Below are 19,866 nucleotides of genomic sequence, written 5' to 3' on the forward strand. Positions count from 1 at the left end.
ATACTTCCCTTTATTAGCCAAGGCAAAGAATATAAGAGCATGGAGGTTGTGCTGGAACTGTATAAAACGCTGGTTAGGCCACAGCTAGAGTATTGCGTGCAGTTCTGGAATCCGCATTATAGGAAGGATGTGATTGCACTAGAGAGAGTACAGAGGAGATTTACCAGGATGTTGCCTGGGCTGGAGAGTTTTAGTTATGAGGAGAGGTTGGATAGACTGGGGCTATTTTCCCTGCAGCAGAGGAGATTGAGGTGGGACATGATTGAGGTATATAAAATTATAAGGGGCATTGATAGGGTAGCCAGAAAGGAACCTTTCCCCATGGTGGAGGGATCAATAACCAGGGGGCATAGATTTAAGGTAAGGGGCAGGAGGTTTAGAGGGGATGTGAGGAAGAATTTTTTCACCCAGAGGGTGGTGGGAATCTGGAAGTCACTGCCTGAAAGGGTAGTAGAGGCAGAAACCCTCATAACATCTAAGAAGTATTTGGATGTGCACTTGTGATGCCATGGCATACAAGGCTATGGGCCTAGTGCTGGAAAATGGGATTAGAATAGTTAGGTACTCGATGGGCCAAAGGGCCTTTTCTGTGCTGTAGACCTCTATGACTCTATGATTAAACTAAAGGCTCTAAATCTGAATACACATAGCTTTCAAAACAAAACAGATGAACTGATAGCTGAAATAGAAATAAATAAGTGTGATCTGATAGCCGTTATAGACACATGGTTGTAGGTGTTATGACACAGCAGTTGGTAAAGGCTGTTATTTAAAATCCCGGAGGGAAACTATAAACAACTGTCATTACCTATATTTTCAATTGGTATGTTTTGAGTTGCAGCTCTAAATTCAGGAATAAGACCACCAGTTCTCAAGACGTTTTTACATCAATCTAAATGAGACATTTATTAGTTTACAACAAGGTATTAAACACATACATATGGCTACAAATTACTACTATCATAACTTTTTAACAAATTCCCAAATTAATCTCCACTAAGGCAACAACAACCAATAGACTTAACGAAACACCAGGCAAAGCATTTTCACCTTACAAATTCAAAATGAGGTTCCTTACAGTTTGGTTCCTTTGCAGACAGTTGCAGGCTTACAGCTGCTTTGATGTTACATGCCTCTGCCCTGCACACACAAACTCCACTCAGATGATACTCAGAACTTCTCTTTAAATTTAAAGTTTCATTGTATCACCAGGCCCTTTGAACTCCTTTCATAGTACCAATTTTATTCATGATATAAACATTGCTTGGTGTCCCCTAGCTAGGTGCAAGATTTCACTCCCAATCTTGAATGCTGTATTGAACAAAATGCAAATGTATTTCTTACCTCTCTTTACATCTCAAAACCACTATATATCAAAGCACCCAAACCAGCTGGCTTTAATCCAACTAAAACACACACAGACACACCAACAGACTAAAACTCTATTTTAAAAAAGAATAAATTCCAATAACATTATATACATTAATAGCTTCATGACAGTAGGATGGCATAAATTGGGACCTGAATATTGAAGGACAGGAAGCTAGGAAAAGGTGGAGGAGTGGCTCTGTTAATTAATTACGGTATTAACATAATAGAGAGGAATGACCCAAGTTCAGAAAACCGGGATGTAAAAGTGGTTTGGGTAGAGATGAGAAATGATAAAAGGCAAGAAGAGTGGTGTACAGGCCTTCTAACAGTAACCACACGGTAGGAAGGAGTATAAAAGAAATATTGCAAGCTTGTCAGAAAGGTACAGCGATAATCATGGGGGACTTTAATACACATATAGATGGAAAAATCAGATGGACAAAGGTAGCCTAGATGAGGAATTCATAGAATGTTTTCAGGATAGTTTCTTAGAACAGCACGTTCTGGCACCAACCAGCGAGCAGGCTGTACTAGACCTGATATTGTGCAACGAGATAGGATTAATTAGTGGCTCATAGTGAAGGCGCCCCTAGGTAGCAGCGATCATAATATGATTGAATTTTACATTTGGTTTGCGGGAGAGAAGAGTGGTTCTAAGACTAGTATTTTTTAACTTAAATAAGGGCAATTATGAGGGCATGAAAGTAGAGCTAGCTAAAGTGAACTGGAAAATTAAGCTAATGGATAGGTCATAGAGATACAGTGGCAGATATTTAAGAGGATATTTCAGAATACACAGAATAGATACATTCCAACAAGAAAGAAAAATTCCAAGGGGAGGACCCACTATCCATGGTTAACTAAAAAAGTTAAGGACAGTGTCAAACTTAAAGAAAAAGCATACAATTGCGCGGTGACAGGTCAGAAGATTGGACAGAATATAAAGAACAGCAAAGAATGACTGAAAGATTAATAAGGAGGGAACAATTAGAGTACGGGAGAAAACTAGCTAGAAATATAAAGACAGATAGTAGGAGTATCTATAGCTATTTAAAAAAGAATGTTGGTCCTATAGAAAGCGAGCCTGGGGAATTAGTAATGGAATATAAGGAGATGGCAGATGAATTGAACAGGTATTTTGCATCGGTGTTCATGATAGAGGATACATCCCAGCAATAGCTGTAAATCAAGAAATGGAAAGAAGGGGGGAACTCAAGAAAATTACAATCATCAGGGCAGTGATTCTAAGCAAATTGTTGGAGCTGCAGCCTGACAAGTCACCAGATCCTGATGGACTTCACCCTAGGATCTCAAACGAAATAGCTAGTAAGATAGTTCATGCATTGTTTTTAATTTTCCAAGATTCCCTAGATTTAGGGAAGGTCCCATTAGATTGGAAAATAGCAAGTGTAATTCCTTTATTCAGGAATGGAGGGAGACAGAAAGCAGGAAACTACAAGTCAGTTAGCTTAACATCTGTCATGGATAAACATTAGAAACTATTATTAAAGATAACCAGGGCATTTGGAAAAACTAAAGACAATCAGGCAGAGTCAACATGGTTTTGTAAAAGGGAAATCATGTTTAACCAACTTATCGGAGTTCTTTGAAGAAGTAACATTTGCTGTGAATAAAGGGGGACTGGTGGATGTAGCGTACTTAGTTTTCAGATGGCATTTGTTAAAGTGCCACATCAAAGGCTATTGTGGAAAATAAAAGCTCATGGTGGTAGGGGGTATTGGCATGGATAGAAGATTGGCTAGCTAACAAGAAACAGAGAGTAGGCATAAATGGACCATTTTCTGGTTGGCAAGATGTAACAAGTGCTGTGCCACAGGGATCAGTGCTGGGGCCTCAACTTTTTACAATTTGTATAAATGACTTTGAGGAAGGGACTGGTTACGGTTGCTAAATTTGCTGACAACATAAAGTTAGATAGGAAAGTAAGTTGTGAAGAGGACATAAGGACTGTGCAAAGGGACATAGGTTAGGTGAGTGGGCAAAATCTGGAAAATGGAGTAAAAAGTGGGAAAATGTGAAATTGTCCATTTTGGCACCAAGAGTAAAAAAGAAGCATATTATCTAAATAGTGAGAGATTGCAGAGCTTTGAGATGCAAAAGGATCTGGGTGTCCTAGTGCATGAATCGCAAAAGGTCAGTATGCAGGTACAGCAAGTATTTAGGAAATCTAATTGCACTGAAGTGCTGCTTTCAGCTGCAGTAGAGTGCTTAAGTTGGAGTTTGGTGACTGAGGGAGTTCGGTGAGGAGGGAACAAGGTGATTCTTTGAGTACCGTGAGTACGGTCGGGTAAGTATTTACTACTTTTATCGCTTATAGTTTTTAAGGTCTTATTTTGTGGTTCATCGTTTGTAAGGGCTATATTCTGTAACAAAGAGGAGCAGGTATGAAGGGCCCTAGAGTAATTGATATTATTTGATATTAGGTATCTTCCAAAAGGTGTAATTTAATTTAAAGGGGTAAGTCATGGCAGGAGAGCTCAAAGCCATGGTGTGCTCCTCCTGCTCTATGTGGGAAGGTGGGAACATTTCCAGTGCCCGGGGCCAGCATGTGCGGGGTAAGTGTCTCCAGCTGCAGCTACTGGAAGCCCGGGATTCGGAGCTGGAGCGGCAGCTGGGGACACTGTGGAGCATCTGCAAGGCGGAGAGTATCGTGGATAGCACTTATAGAAAGGTGGTCACACCACAGGCTAAGAGTCTGCAGGCAGAAAGGGAATGGGTGACCACCAGGCAGAGCAAGAGGACTAGGCAGGCAGTGCAGGAATCTCCTGTGGCTATTCCCCTGCAAAACAGGTATACCACTTTGGATACTGTTGAGGGGAATGGCCTCCCAGGGGAAAGCAGCAACAGCCAAATTCATTGCACCAAGGTTGGCTCTGCTGCACAGGGGAGGAGTAAAAAGTGTGGGAATGCAATAGTTATAGGGGGTTCAATTGTAAGGGGAATAGATATGCGTTTCTGTGGCCACAAACGAGACTCCAGGATGGTATGTTGCCTCCCTGGTGCTAGGGTCAAGGATGTCTCAGAGCGGCTACAGGACATTCTGAACAGGGAGGGTGAACAGCCAGTGGTCGTGGTACACATTGGTACAAACGACATAGGTAAAAAAAAGGGATGAGGTCCTAAAAGCAGAATATAGGGAGTTAGGAAGTAAGTTGAAAAGTAGGACCTCAAAGTTAGTGATCTCAGGATTACTACCAGTGCCATGTGCTAGTCAGAATAGAAATAGTAGGATATATCGGATGAAGAGATGGTGTGAGGGGGAGGGTTTCAGATTCCTGGGACATTGGGACCAGTTCTGGGGGAGATGGGACCAGTACAAACTGGACGGGTTACACCTGGGCAGGACCGGGACTGATGTCTTCGGGGGAACATTTGCTAGAGTGGTTGGGGAGGGTTTAAACTAAAATGGCAGGGGGATGGGAACCTATGCAAGGAGTCAGAGGAGGAGGAATCAAGGACAAGAACATAAGACAGAAAGGGGAATAAGAAAAATAATAGGCAGGGAAATCAAGGGCCAGAATCAAACAAGACCTCAGTGAAAAATAGTGGGAACGGGACAAGTAATGTTAAAAAGACAAGCCTTAAGGCTTTGTGCCTTAACGTGAGGAGCATTCGCAATAAAGTGGATGAATTAACCGCGCAAATAGGTGTAAATAGGTATGATATAGTCAGGATTACGGAGACATGGCTGCAGGGTGACCAGGGATGGAAACTGAACATCCAGGGGCATTCAGTATTTAGGAAGGACAGACAAAAAGGAAAAGGCGGTTGAGTTGCATTGCTGGTTAAAGAGGAAATTAACACAATAGTGAGGAAAGGTATTAGCTCCAACGATGTGGAATCTGTATGGGTAGAGCTGAGAAACACTAAGGGGCAAGAAACGTTAATGGGTGTTATATATAGACCCCCAAACTGTAGTGGTGATGTTGGGAATGGCATTAAACAGGAACTTAGAAGCAGGCAATAAAGGAACAGCTGTAATTATGGGTGACTGTAATTTGCATATAGATTGGGCAAATCAAATTAGTAACAATACTGTAGAGGAGGAATTCTTGGAGTGTCTATGGGATGGTTTTCTAGACCAATACGGTGAGGAACCAACGAGAGAACATGCCATCCTAGACTGGGTATTGTGTAATGAGAAAGGAATAATTGGCAATCTAGTTGTGCGAGGCCTCTTGGGGATGAGCGACCATAATATGATAGAATTCTTCATCAAGATGGAGAGTGACTTAGTTGATTAAGAGACTAGGGTCCTGAATCTTAATAAAGGAAAATACGATGGTATGAGGCGCGAGTTGGCTATGATGGATTGGGAAACGTTACTTAAAGGGATGATGGTGGATAGGCAATGGAAAACATTCAAAGAGCGCATGGGTGAACTGCAACAATTGTTTATTCCTGTCTGGCGCAAAAGTAAAACAGGAAAAGTGGCCAAACCATGGCTTACAAGGGAAATTAGAGATAGTATTAGATCCAAGGAAGAGGCATACCAATTGGCCAGAAAAAACAACAGACCTGAGGATTGGGAGCAGTTTAGGATTCAGCAAAGGAGGACCTAGGGATTGATTAAGAAGGGGAAAATAGAGTAGGAGAGTAAGCTTGTGGGGAACATAAAAACTGACTGTAAAAGTTTCTATAGGTATGTGAAGAGAAAAAGATTGGTGAAGAGAAATGTAGGTCCCTTACAGTCAGAAACAGGGGGATTTATAATGGGGAACAAAGAAATGGCTGCCCAACTAAATACATACTTTGGTTCTGTCTTCACAAAGGAGGACACAAATAACATACCAGAAATGTTGAGGAGTTTAGTGAGAGGGAGGAACTGAAAGAAATCAGGATTAGTAGGGAAATGGTGTTGGGGAAATTAATGTGATTGAAGGCTGATAAATCCCCAGGGCCTGATAATCTAAATCCCAGAGTACTTAAGGAAGTGGCCCTAGAAATAGTGGATGTATTGGCGGTCATCTTTCAAGATTCTATAGACTCTGGAACAGTTCCTACAGATTGGAGGGTAGCTAATGTAACCCCACTGTTTAAAAAGGGAGGCAGAAAGGAAACAGGGAATTATAGACCAGTCAGCCTGACATCGGTAGTGGGGAAAATTCTAGAGTTCATTATAAAAGATTTAATAGCTGAGCACTTGGAAAACAGTGGTAGAATCAGACAAAGTCAGCATGGATTTACGAAAGGGAAACCATGCTTGACAAATCTACTGGAATTTTTCGAGGATGTAACTAGTAGAGTTGATGAGGGGGAGCCAGTGGATGTGGTTTATTTGGACTTTCAGAAGGCTTTTGATAAAGTCCTACATTAAGTGATTAGCGTGTAAAATTAAAGCGCATGGGATCGGGGGTAGTGTATTGAGATGGATAGAAAACTGGTTGGCAGACAGGAAACAAAGAGTAGGAATAAACGGGTCTTTTTCCGAATGGTAGGCAGTGACTAGTGGGGTACCACAGGGATCAGTGCTGGGACCCCAGCTATTCACAATATATATTAATGATTTAGATGAGGGAACTAAATATAATATCTCCAAATTTGCAGATGGCACAAAGCTGAGTGGAAGGGTGAGCTGTGAGGAGGATGCAGAGATGCTTCAGTGTGATTTCCACAAGCTGAATGAGTGGGCAAATGCATGGCAGTTGCAGTATAATGTGGATAAATATGAGGTTATCCACTTTGGTAGCAAAATCAGGAAGGCAGATTATTATCTGAATGGCTATAAATTGAGAGAGGGGAATATGCAATGAGACCTGGGTGTCCTCGTACACCAGTTGCTGAAGGTAAGCATGCAGGTGCAGCAGGCGGTAAAGAAGGCAAATGGTATGTTGGCCTTTGTAGCGAGAGGATTCGAGTACAGGAGCAGGGATGTCTTGCTGCAGTTATACAAGGCCTTGGTGAGGCCACACCTGGAATATTGTGTCCAGTTTTGGTCTCCTTATCTGAGGAAGGATGTTCTTGCTATAGAGGGAGTACAGCAAAGGTTTACCAGACTGATTCCTGGGATGGCGGGACTGACATATGAGGAGAGATTGAGTCGGTTAGGATTATATTTGCTGGGGTTCAGAAGAATATGGGGGGATCTCATAGAAACATTTAAAATTCTAACAAGACCAGACAGGTAGATGCAGGAAGGATGTTCCCGATGGTGGGGGAGTCCAAAACCAGGGGTCACAGTCTGAGGATACGGGGTAGACCATTTAGGACTGAGATGAGGAGAAATTTCTTCACCCAGAGAGTGATGAGCCTGTGGAATTCGCTACCACAGAAAGTAGTTGAGGCCAAAACATTGTATGTTTTCAAGGAGGAGTTCTTGAAAAGGGAACGAAGGATATGGGGAGAAAGTGGGAGCAGGCTATTGAATTGGATGATCAGCCATGATCATAATGAATGGTGGAGCAGGCTCGAAGAGCCGAATTGCCTACTCCTGCTCCTATTTTCTATGTTTCTAATAGGATGTTATTGTGTATTGTGAGGGGAATTGAACACAAGAGTTAGGGAGGTTATGCTTCAGTTAAACAGGGCATTGGTGAGAGCACATCTGGAGTACTGTGTATAGTATTGGTCTCCTTATTTAAGGAAGGATGTAAATGCATTGGAAGCAGTTCAGAGAAGGTTTCCTAGACTAATCGGAAATAGGGAGGTTGTCCTATGAGCAAAGTTCTATCCGCTGGAGTTCAGAAGAGTAAGAGGTGACTTAATTGAAACACATAAGATTCTGAGGGGTCTTGACAGGGTGAATGCAGAAAGGACGTTTCCATTTGTAGGAGAATCTAGAACTAGGGGTCACTGTTTAAAAGTAAGGGGTTGCCCACTTAAGACAGAGATGAGGAGAATTTTTTTCTCTGAGGTTCGTGAGTCTTTGGAATCTCTTCCTCAAAAGGCGGTGGAAGCAGAGTCCTTGAATATTTTGAAGGCAGAAGTAAATAGATTGCTAATAAGCAAGGGAGTGTAAGTTTATTGGAAGTGGAAGGGAATGTGAAGTTGAGGTTACAATCAGATCAGTCATGATCTTATTGAATGGCAAAGCAGACTCGAGGGTCTGAGGGGCCAAGTGGCCTACTTCTGTTCCTAATTTGTTCATATCAGAATTCTAGTTTTATGCCTGAAAAAAATCATAGCTTCCAACCTTCACCTTTAGGCAACCACCATGTTAGAACTCAGGAGACAGGCAGTGAAAATTAGAACACTGGAACCTAGACTTTATACATTTTACCAGCTTTTATTTAGACACACATTGCATATTGTGCATCTTCAGCCAGCAACTCAACTCCTCTTTCAATCTGCTCCCAAATGTATGAGCACAAAGTCTGCAATTAATACCCACCACCAGAACACAACTAATACTCAACAGATATAGAGTTAATACTCCTCATTCCAACTTGATTTCTTTAAAAATAAATCAAACCTTGGAAGCAAATGGAGAACCAAGGAACAATGGGGGTGGGAGGGAAAGCGGGAAGAAATTTGATTTTGGGTTATGGGTCCTCTGGAGGGAGTAGATGGAGGATTAAGGATAAGAAGTTTCAAGGGTTTAGTGGGTAGTTCAAAGGGTAAGAGGTAGGGGTTGATTAAAATAGTGGGAAGGTGATAGGGCCTGAGAGATGCAATAGGAGCCACAGAGGGCCAGATTTTCTCTCCTAAACCCAAATGCAGCCTGCTGCCGTTGACAGCTCCGTTCACTGGCACCACACACAGCCTCCCACTGAAAAGAAAAGAAAAATAAAAAGACAAGGGAAGAAGAGGTCTGACAGAGAAGTTATGGGGAGAAATGCAGCAGAGAGAGGAAATACAAAGAAACAAAGTCATAGACTGGGCTTGTTTCCAATGGCGTTTAGAAGAGTGAGGGGTGATTTGATTGAAGGATACAAGATCCTGAATGGCCTTGACAAGATGGACATTGAAAGGATGTTTCCTCTTGTGGGTGAATCCAGAACTAGGGGTCACTGTTTTAAAATTAGGGGTTGCCCTTTTAGGACAGAGATGTGGAGAATTTTTTTCTCTCAGAGGGTTATGCAAATTTGGAACACTGCCTCAGAAGACGGTGGAGGCGGGGTCATTGAATATTTTTAAGGCAGAGGTAGATAGTTCCTTGTTAGTCAAGGGAATCAAAGGTTATCGGGAGTAGATGGGAATGTGGAAATCGAAACTCAAGAAGATCAGCCATGATCTTATTGAATGGCGGAGCAGGTTTGAGGAGCTGAATGGTCTACTCCTGTTCCTATTTTCTTATGTTCTTATGTAAGAGTGGCCTTATCTGGCTTAACAAATGCAATGATAGAGGAGGTTGACTAGCTTGCTGAAGAAAAAATCCAGGAACTAGAGGAAGAGCGGAATTTTACGGCCATTATCACCAAAGTCAATGAACCTTTGAATGGCTCGCCACATTTTACGGTCCCGCCCCTGCTGTGACAGGGCTGTAAAATTCCACCCTAAATGTTTCAATTGGCTGGTGTGAATTGCATGTAATTGATGCCATCTGCTGGTCACAGCTGGAAACTGCATGATTTATTAAAATAAATTCAGTCATAAAATGATGCACATTATCTGAGGTGAGGTCCTAAGGCTTTAACAGACTGGAAGGGTTCAATAATGATGCTAGGTAACAAAAAAAAAATTCCAGTCTTGCAGAGACTCCTTTGTTTTCTTTCTTAGGTTCCCAGTATTGAGTTTATTCACATGAACCTTTGTTATAGCTAATAATCATATTTGAAGAATGTCCACTAAACATGACAAAAGAATGAAACAGGTGGATTTACTGAAACACAACCTTACCTGAAACTATTTTCAAATATTCTTTTCCCTATAAAAATTCAGCATTTTGTAGCAGTAGTGAATGCAGAATATGTACCAGTTTTCCTGACTTCCTCGACTTTCATTAAGAAAACTTCAGAAAGTATTTCAATCTTCTTGAAATATTAGTCAAATTTCCTTATATATTATAACGTAAGTAACACTGTTAAAAAATAACCACATTTTCACATTCCCTGCTCCATTTAATTTTTTTCTCTGTTTAAAGGATTTGCAATCTACTTTGGTTATGGCATCAGACATAGTGTTGAAAGTCACCATGATGACGAATCGGTACACAGTGAAACTGAGAACATAAAGAATTTAGAAGGAATGGACAACAATGAAATGGCAACTGAGCTTGACCAGTTTATTCTTCATGAAAAGACAAGCGAATGTTAGCTTTAAAGAGCAATATAACATGCCAGTTTGCCACATCAGACATGTTTGTGTTATCAGGAGCAGTGAAGCTGTATCGACTTTGGTCTCAGAATTTAGTTAAAACTCTTAATAGACGAATTGTACTAACAAATGTGTTTTGCAGCAGATCACCTTAAATTGCTTATGGGGGAACTGAATGTTTGCTGATTAGCTGCCAAGTACCTCTGTCATCTGCAGTGGCACCATGGTTGATTTAGTCTATTCAAAATAATGTTGAGTGAAAAGCTAAATAATATTTTCCCAAAACAATAGGATCTCCGGCATGAGAAAAGACTGTCTACTGGGAGGCAAATTGTTTTTCTGAAAAGCAGCAAAAGAAAGTGATTTTTTTTAACCATTTGGCAGTGTAATACAGAGTTTATTTACCGTCCTTAAGATTTTCTATAATTCCAAATTATTTAATTTTAAAATATTCGGTGAGTGCTATTGCATTAATTCAGAACATGAGATATGAGAACTTAGGAAACAGGAGTAAGAGTAGGCCATATGGCCTCTCAAGCCTGCTCCGCAGGATTAAATCACTTGTGGCATTGCTGAGTGTTTTTGTTTATATTCACCTTTCAAAATAAAACTAAATCGAAAAGAGAGACCTCCAAGGTGGTTGGGTTTAGAATTAAGAGGAGAGGAGAAATTTGCATTTTCTTTCACCAAACTCAGGAAGATATCACCCTAAACTATTCTAAAACTTTTAAACCTCTTTTAACACATTTACCTGCAAATTTTAGTTTGTAGCTACTAATCTTAGTAGTCCATCCTTTTGGGACAAAAGGGTTCAGATCACACTTGAGTGCTTCAGGTTTATCTGAAAATATGATAATCATTCATGCTTCTAAAGTGCATAACCTAAATAGAGAGCATTTACTGTGAATTAGCAAAAGGTTTAATGTTGACAAATCCTTATAAGGGATTTTCCTATCTATCTTGGTGGTGCTGTATTTTTTTTAAACTCCTGATTATAAGTCAGCTTTACATGAAGAAACATTTGAGAAAAAAAACTATGAAACACTAACCACTTGGCTCATGTTGTGATGAGTTTATGATTCTCAACATGAATCATAAAATGATTGCCACACAGGAGGCCATTCAACCCATCATGTGCATGTCTGTTCTTTACAAGAGTAACCCAGCTAGTCGCACTCCCCTGCTCTTTCCCTGTAGTTCTGCAAATTTTCTCTCTAGGTGCTTATTAGATTCCCTTTTGAAAGCCACAATTGAATCTGCCACCACTACACTCTCAGGCAGTGCAATCCAGGTCCTAACCACTCACTGCATAAAAAAGTTTTCCTCATGTCACCATTGTGTTCTTTTGCAAATCATCTTACATTGTTGTCCTCTGGTTTTCAACATAATGGAATAGTTTTCATTTAAATATTCTGCATAGACCATTCATGATTTTGAACACTTCTATCAAATCTTCTGTTCTCTAGGGAGAACAACCTCAGCTTCTTCAATCTTTCCACATAACTGCAGTCCCTCCTCCCTGGAACCATTCTCATAAATCTTTTTTGCACCCTCTCTAAAGTCTTCACATCCTTCCTAAATTGGTGTCCAAAATTAGACACACTGCTCCACTTGAGGCAAAAACCAGTGTTTTATAAAGGTTCATCATAAGTTCCTTGCTTTTATACTCCATGCCTCTGTTCATAAAACACAGTATTCCGTATGCCTTTTTGACCAATTTCTCAACCTGCCCTGCTACCTTCAATGATTTATGCAGATATGCCCCCAGGTCTCTCTGCTCTTGCACGCCATTTAGGATGTAACCCTTTATTTTATATTGCCTCTCCTCATTCTTCCTACAAAAATGTATCACTCCCCACTTCTCTCCATTAAATTTCATTCTGTGACCACCCATTCCACCATGTCATCTTGAAATTGATCAGTATCCCCTTCACAGTTAACAATATTTATGAGTTTTGTGTCTTCTGAAAATTTTGAAATTATGCCCTGTACACATAAATCTAGGTCATTAATAAATGTCACAAAAAGCAGTGATACTAGTACTGACCCCTGGGGAGCCCCATTGCAAACCTTTCTGCAGTCTGCAAAACCATAGAAAAGTTACAGCACAGAAGGAGGCCATTCGGCCCATCTTGTCCATGCCAGCCCGAGGACACCTAGATGCCCTTTCTAATCCCACCTTCCTGCACCCAGCCCATAGCCCTGCAGCTTACAGCACAACCGTTTCTCACTTTTCTCTGTTTCCTGTCATTTAGACAATTTTGTATCCATACTGCTACTGTACCTTTTATTCCACGGGCTTCAACTTTCTGGCAAGCCCCAATGCCTTTTGGAAGTCCATATACACCACATCAACAGCATTATCCTCATCAGCCCTTTCTGTTACATCATCAAAAAAATATGCAAGTTAGTTAAACATGATCTGCCTTTAACAAATCTGTGCTGTCTTTCCCTAATTAATACACACTTGTCCATGTGCCTGTTAATTTTGTCTTGGATTATCGTTTCTACAAGCCTTCCCCCCCCCATTGAAGCTAAAATGACTGTTCTGAGCAAGAAATTGAGTTCCAGGCAATCTGTCATTCAGCCTTTGCTGCCTCAGCTGAAGTTGTTTTGACAATTTTGGGGTAAATAGCGGTGAGGGATAATATTGTAGGAACAGGAAAATATGATCAATATGGAATCCACCTCCCATGCCCCCAATAACAGTCATTCCTTTCTGTTGACCATTCTGCCTTTAAATCTTTGAATATTTTCAGTCCTGTAGCATAAATAGTCAGTGATAGAGGAATACTTTTTCTGCAGTGGTACAAGGAAATTGATAGCTAAGTTTTTACATCAAGTGTTTAGTAAAACATCATTTTTGATGCAGGAGGTAGTGGTGCCTGCAGATCAATTACCTATTATAAATGCTGTATGAATTGTGGCTTGGATGTATCGTGGTGGGGGATGGGTGCTGATCCAAAGCTGCCTCTTTACTTCCCACACCAAAAGCAAAAGTTACTTTCATGATGAATCTTGTCAGTATTTTTATTCGCTGAATCGATGGAACCTGCTAATACTTTCTGCTATTTCCCAATTGCAATTTTGTTCTTTTTAGAGGTGTAGAGTTCCTTAACATATTTTGGATGACTGTAAGTTTCATTAGAGCTATACCTGAAGGGACACAATTTTGAGGTGTACTGTGGGCAAATTCCACCAACCTAGGAAGTAGCAGTTGACTTTTAATCAAAAATGTTACCTGTTGTTTATTTTAAATATGAGGACAACAAAACCATATATGTAGTGAACTTAAAAGAGTCTGCCAATTCAAATCTTTTGAACATCATTAGCCTTTATCTATTTCACTATATTAAATTGTCCTCAACTGGAATGTTAATCAGTTTATATTGGCAATGTTTACAAAAATGATATTTTCATAACTGGAACTGCTGCTTGTAATAAAGTACTGTTTTCACTGCTCATTGTGCTGACACACAAAATATGCTGGGAAGAAAGGTACAAATTGTCACTTTTATTTTCCTAAATTAATCCTGTGTAGTTGAATTCATTTTATAAAATTGCAGAAGCCTTAAGAGACGGTTTATAAAAATTTAATTCATTCACAATGCTGCTTAATCACTACTTGTACAATAGAGCAATATTTTTTGAGAGTATTTTGGTGGATTACAATTTCAATTCAAGGAAATAGCACACACAATTATTTTATATCAAATTTTATTGGATGAAAGTTCTCGATTAGGCAAGTGTTAACCAAAGGGTACTTGATAGTCATAATATTTTCTTTGAATGAGAAGAAGAATTAACTGTATGTATGAAGTTATTGTTTTATTTTAATTTAGTTCTGCAGCTGAGAACTAATTTTCCTGTATGAGCAAGTGACAGGGTGTTGGTACATTCCCATGATTCTCCACATAGTGAGTTCCCAGTTTCAGACATGCCATTTTGAAAAATTGACGAGAGGAACAGGCACTTTAATAGTAAGGGAGAAAAGTTTAAAATGAGGTTCATTGCAGGCTTTCAGTTAAACCTCTTAGCCCAGGGGATGGTATTGGCATTAGGCAGGGAATAGTTTTGCTGTAAACTGGAACATAGCAAATTATATGGAGGAATAAGAACTACTTTTGATTAACGAGAGGTTCAAAAATGATTGAAGAAATACTGGATAATCTGAAACGTCTGCCAATTAATTATCAAGAACTATGCTGAATTAGTTATTTTGTTTTATAATCCATCAGTGAGCACACTCCCAATTGCAATTCAGACCCAAGCATGAACTAAAAATAAAATATTACTTTGAATTATTGCTGCCCAACCAAAAGTATTTTTTTCATCTTGTATGACAGTAAAATTAATTTTATTTTTCAATAATTACATATTCCCAGTGTCACTTCAGAGTGATATGGAGTTCTGCAAATGAGCATAGTCTTCAAACTGCAAGGTAACCTGGCAGAGTAGATCACCACCCAGGGCGGGATTTTCCAGCCCGCCCACCACCGGCATCATCCGAATCTCCCGCAACAGGTCCTGCCTCGACAGGGCCGCTATGATCAGGCAGGTGCTACAGCAAGGGGATGACCCATTCCACTATTGCAACATGAGGACAGCCACTGATGAGTTACAAAAGGTCTGGCAGATACTCTAATAAAATTCACCAGTATATTTTGAGTCTTTGGAGTAATGCTTTAAAAGCCTAAGATGCAAAAAAAAAAAGTATAGATATTTTTGTAAGAATAAGAACATCAAACAGTGAAATTTAAGAATGTTTTTGCCTATCACTTGTTCCATGGTCCATGTACAACCTGCCATGTCAAAGACTACTTACCTCCTTAAGCTCTTTTTGAGAATGTTTTGTATATACCTCCACCCTGATTCTCAAAGGCTAACATGGCTTTTTTAGCCTTTTGGGCATGTTTTTAAATGTATTCTGTATAGAAGTCTTTTTTTTTTGCTAATAGATGAAAATATACTCAAATGCACAAATACGCATAGTTTCAAAAATGCTTATCTTTCAGACCAAAATTGTTAAAAAGCTCCTGAAAGGATTGGGGATTGTATATCTATGACAGCTTTCATGACCTCAGGATGTCCCAAAACATTTTATAGCAGATGAAGTATTTTAGAAATGCGGCAGCAAATCTGCACACAGTTAAGTCACCAGGAGGACACTCCTGCCCCTTTTTGCATAGTGCTAAGGAATCTTTTACTACCTGTAAAGGCCTCAGTTTAACATCTCATGCCAAAGACAGCAGGTGAGATTTTAACTCATTCAGAACCCATCCACTTTCACAGAGTTATAATCAGACCCAGTGTCTCTTGACATTGCAGCTTCCTTTATCTCTGCACCAAAATGGGAGCCTAGATTGTGCCTACAGCCTTCAGACCCACTGATTACACTGAGCCAACCTTGATACCTGTGACTGCAAATCAGATTGAGGTTTCAGGTTCAATCCCAGCCTGTACTGCATTTTCTTTGTTCATTATGGGGATGTAGGTGTCATTGGCTAGGCCAACATTTATTTCTCATCCTTAATTGCCCTTGAGAAGGTGCTGGCAAGCCACCTTCCTGAACTGCTGCAGTTTGTGTGGTGTAGGTACACCCACACTGCAGTTAGGAAGGGTGTTCCAGGACTTTGACCCAGTGACAGTGAAGCAACAGAGATATAGTTCCGAGTCAGGATGGTGTGTGGTTTCAAAGGGAACTTGCAGGTAGTGGTGTTCCCATGCATCTGCTGCCCTTGTCCTTTGAGGTGGTAGTGATTGAGGGTTTGGAAGGTCATAGCAACCTTGGTGAGTTGCTGCAGTGCATCTTGTAGAGGGTACACACTGCTGCCACTGTGTGTCGGTGGTGGAGGGAGTGAATGATTAAGGTGGTGGATGAGGTCCCAGTCAAGCGGGCCATTTTGTCCTGGACAGTGTCAAGCTTTTGAGTGTTGTTGGAGCTGCATACATCCCGGGAAGTGAAGACTATTCCATCATGCTCCTGCCTTTTGTAATGGTGGACAGGCTTTGGGGAGTCAGGAGGTGAGTTACTCACCACAGAATTCCCAGCCTCTGACCGGCTGTCGAGGGATCTGTAGGTAGGGCATTTGTTGTCATGTGGGATGTCTGGTCATGTGTTATCAGTTCGGGTCATGGTTTGTTCTTTTTGCCACACTCACTTTTCCTCTTCATTTTGTTGTTGGCTTTCAAAATGCTGGAATTCTTCCCACAGACTTGATAGCACTGTCAATAACCCTTCCATCACTTTGCTGATGATCGAGAGTAGACTGATGGGGCAGTAATTGGCTGGGTTGGATTTGTCCTGCTTTTTGTAGACAGGACATACTTGAGCAATTTTCCACATTGCCAGGTAGATGCCAGTGTTGTAGCTGTACTGAAACAGCTTGGCTCGGGATGCAGCTAGTTCTGAAGCTCAAGTCTTCAGTACTACAGCCGGAATGTTGTCAGGGCCCATAGCCTTTGCGGTGTCCAATGTCTTCAGTTGTTTCTTGATATCATGTGGAGTGAATCAAATTGGCTGAAGACTGGCAGCTGTGATGCTGGAGACCCCAGGAGGAGGCTAGATGGATCATCCACTTGGCACCTGTGGCTGAACATGGTTGCAATTTGTGGAGCCCCCTCCTCCAGTTAGTTGTTTACCACTACCATCCATGACTGGATGTGGCTGGACTGATATCATTTGGGAAAACAGCAACTGCTACAATTGGACATAGTGCCCAAGTTTGGGAGGGAAATATTGCTGATCCTTGCCTAATGGCCTGCTGTCAGATGGAAACTCAATTGGTGATGTCAAACAGTCTGCCAGCACTGAGCTTCCAAATGTGGCTTTCGGCCTTTCCAATGAAAAATAGCCTGAGATAAAAAGAAAAGAAGAATTGCTGAAAATCTGAAATAAGAACAAAATTCTATCAGTGTACAGCAGGCCTGTCAGCATTGGGTAAGAGAAAAGACATTTAGAGTTTTGGGTGTAATTTCTGCCTTCTTTTCATGGAAGCTGAAGAAGTTGGTATTTCCAGAACCATTCTACAAGGAATGGCTATTTTTGAGCATAGTTTCATAGGGTACCCTATTTCTGTGATATTGTCCCTCAGTAGAGACAATGCCTTCAGCAGTCAGTAAGGGTAATTGGCAATTAAATTAACAAAATGGCTTCATTTGCTGGCTAACTTGGAAAGTGTCTTTTGAAAACTAACTGAATATTTGAACCATTTACAGTTAACCAGTAGAGATAAGCTCATGGGATAATTTATTTTTATAATTTATTAAGTTTAGCTGTAATGATGACATTAAGGATGAAATTACCCCCCTAATAAAAGCATTAAAATAATACACATGTGATGCAAAATTGATTGAACCTAATCAGTTGTGTTTTAAAGAATTTGTGTGCATATTCTTGTAACATTGGGTGACTAGTTACCACAGTGCATAATGCTTTGTTCTGTTACAAAATTATCTTCCTGTATTTCTAATATACTGTAGTCACAATGGAAAAACAACTTCAATGTACATTTGTTTTATTTTTTTAAAGCACCTCACCCCATTCAATTACTCCATTTTTGCAAAGGTTGACTCAATCGTACACTAATAATGAAAACTATTAAATTACTGATAAAATGCTGTTGATATTGAGATATGAGCAGCTGAACAACTTTGTGGTCAAAACTTTTCAATATATCAGTTACGTTCTGGGAAATGTAATTCACTCATTTTATATTTTGAAAACACCCAAAGAGTTTGAAATATTGTACAAATACTGGTCTGGTTTTTTTAAAAAACCTTAAATTGTCCTTAACTAAAATTCACCCACACGCAGTTTGGTCATGCCCAACTACTGTAAAAGATTATCAGCAATCTTAATTCTTTGATTCCTTTCCATTATGCCTTAGCCAGCCCTTTCATTATCCCATCCCAAAAATGGTTTTGGATGCAATCCAGCCAGATGTGTGCATGCTGTTTTCATATTTTGCAATCAAATTTTGTGCAAAATGCAAATCCTAAATTATGATGATTTTAAAAAATTCTTTAACTATTATAATCAACAAGCTGTTTGGTGTTCACATTGAGGGTATCCATTAAGAGGCCTGGTTTTCAACAAATCTTAAAATGTCTAAACTTTGCTGTATTTCCTGTATTACACTTTGGGTATTTTCAGCAGATGTTCAGTAACATTTAGGTCATTACATCTCAGTCACTATGTAAGAGGGACATGAAGGACTGAGATGTTGCCATACAGAGTCACATTTGCAGAAACAGACCTGGAAAAGGATAATATTTGTTGATGGCCAGCAGATTTGTAATTCTCTGATCACACCAAAGGAAAATTTTTAAAAAAACACCAGGAGCACGACCTACAAATGTTCTTGATGTTTGAAATAGAAAAATTGTTCTCTATATCCCATAAATAATCCCAGTAGCTTTATAGAACAGCATTTTTTAAATCGTAGAGTCTGATTACAGCAATGCTATTGAGCTACGTTAATGTCACTTAAGTACTGAACAAAGCATTAAACATGAAAAACTTCATTGAGGTATAACTTCTGCTCCTGTAGAATTGGTGCACATTTCACCTTTGGGATTCTGTGCCACTTGGTTAATTTGTAAAGGGAAAATTCTGAGTGTTGGCAGCACTCTGGTACCTTAATGGTCACTCTTTATATGGAGGCAACGAAATGGATTAGACAGCTGCAATTGAATATCTACATTAGCACAGGCAACACAGGCCAAGTGGCAGCCTCTTGTGCTCCAGTTTCAATGAACCAGGATCATCCTGGAAAGCAAAGATAATCTCCAACTCCTTTCTCTGCTACCATCTCCATAGATCCCTCTATCTGCCCCCTTTACCCTCACCTCCAAAAGCAATTGTGAGGAGCTCATGAACTCCTTCGCCACTAAGGTCTGAATTTTTCTGATGACGGCATTTTCCGTCCTGCCACCGGAGAAGTTGGTGGGGAACGCAACCCCACAGATCAGGGGTGCCCGGTGTCATTTAGTGCCACGAGGACCTTTGGCTGGAGGCGGGCTTTCCATCCTTCACTCAAGAGGAGGTCCTGCCTCAGAGAGCTGTCCGCAAATCTGATTGGCCAGCAGCTCTGTTGTCTCAGCAACGCCAGAGGAGCGGTGGCCACTGCTGGGACTATAAGCAGGCCCACTAGTGAAAGTGCCAGAGCCCCGGGATGGAGTAATTGTGGGGTCCGCAATGGGGAAAAGGAAGAGAGCCCCGGGGAAGGCAGGGGTTTCTGCTTTGAAGGTCGGTGGAGTGTAGCACCCAGGAGGCCC

General features: G+C 40.5%; 1 protein-coding gene across 2 annotated transcripts in view; it reads left to right on the forward strand.

Annotated features, from left to right (window-relative positions):
* The window catches only part of LOC144684569 (cationic amino acid transporter 2-like), a 207,315-nt gene extending 189,096 nt beyond the window's left edge, over window positions 1-18,219 (forward strand). For both annotated transcript variants that reach the window (XM_078548524.1, XM_078548533.1), the window contains exon 12: window positions 10,415-18,219. In XM_078548524.1, the coding sequence (XP_078404650.1) occupies window positions 10,415-10,587 (173 nt within the window). In that variant the 3' untranslated portion in view covers window positions 10,588-18,219. The remainder of the gene's footprint in view (window positions 1-10,414) is intronic.
* The last annotated feature ends 1,647 nt before the right edge of the window (window positions 18,220-19,866 follow it).

Source organism: Cetorhinus maximus, chromosome 1, assembly GCF_964194155.1.
Source record: "Cetorhinus maximus chromosome 1, sCetMax3.hap1.1, whole genome shotgun sequence".
Lineage (NCBI taxonomy): Eukaryota > Metazoa > Chordata > Chondrichthyes > Lamniformes > Cetorhinidae > Cetorhinus > Cetorhinus maximus.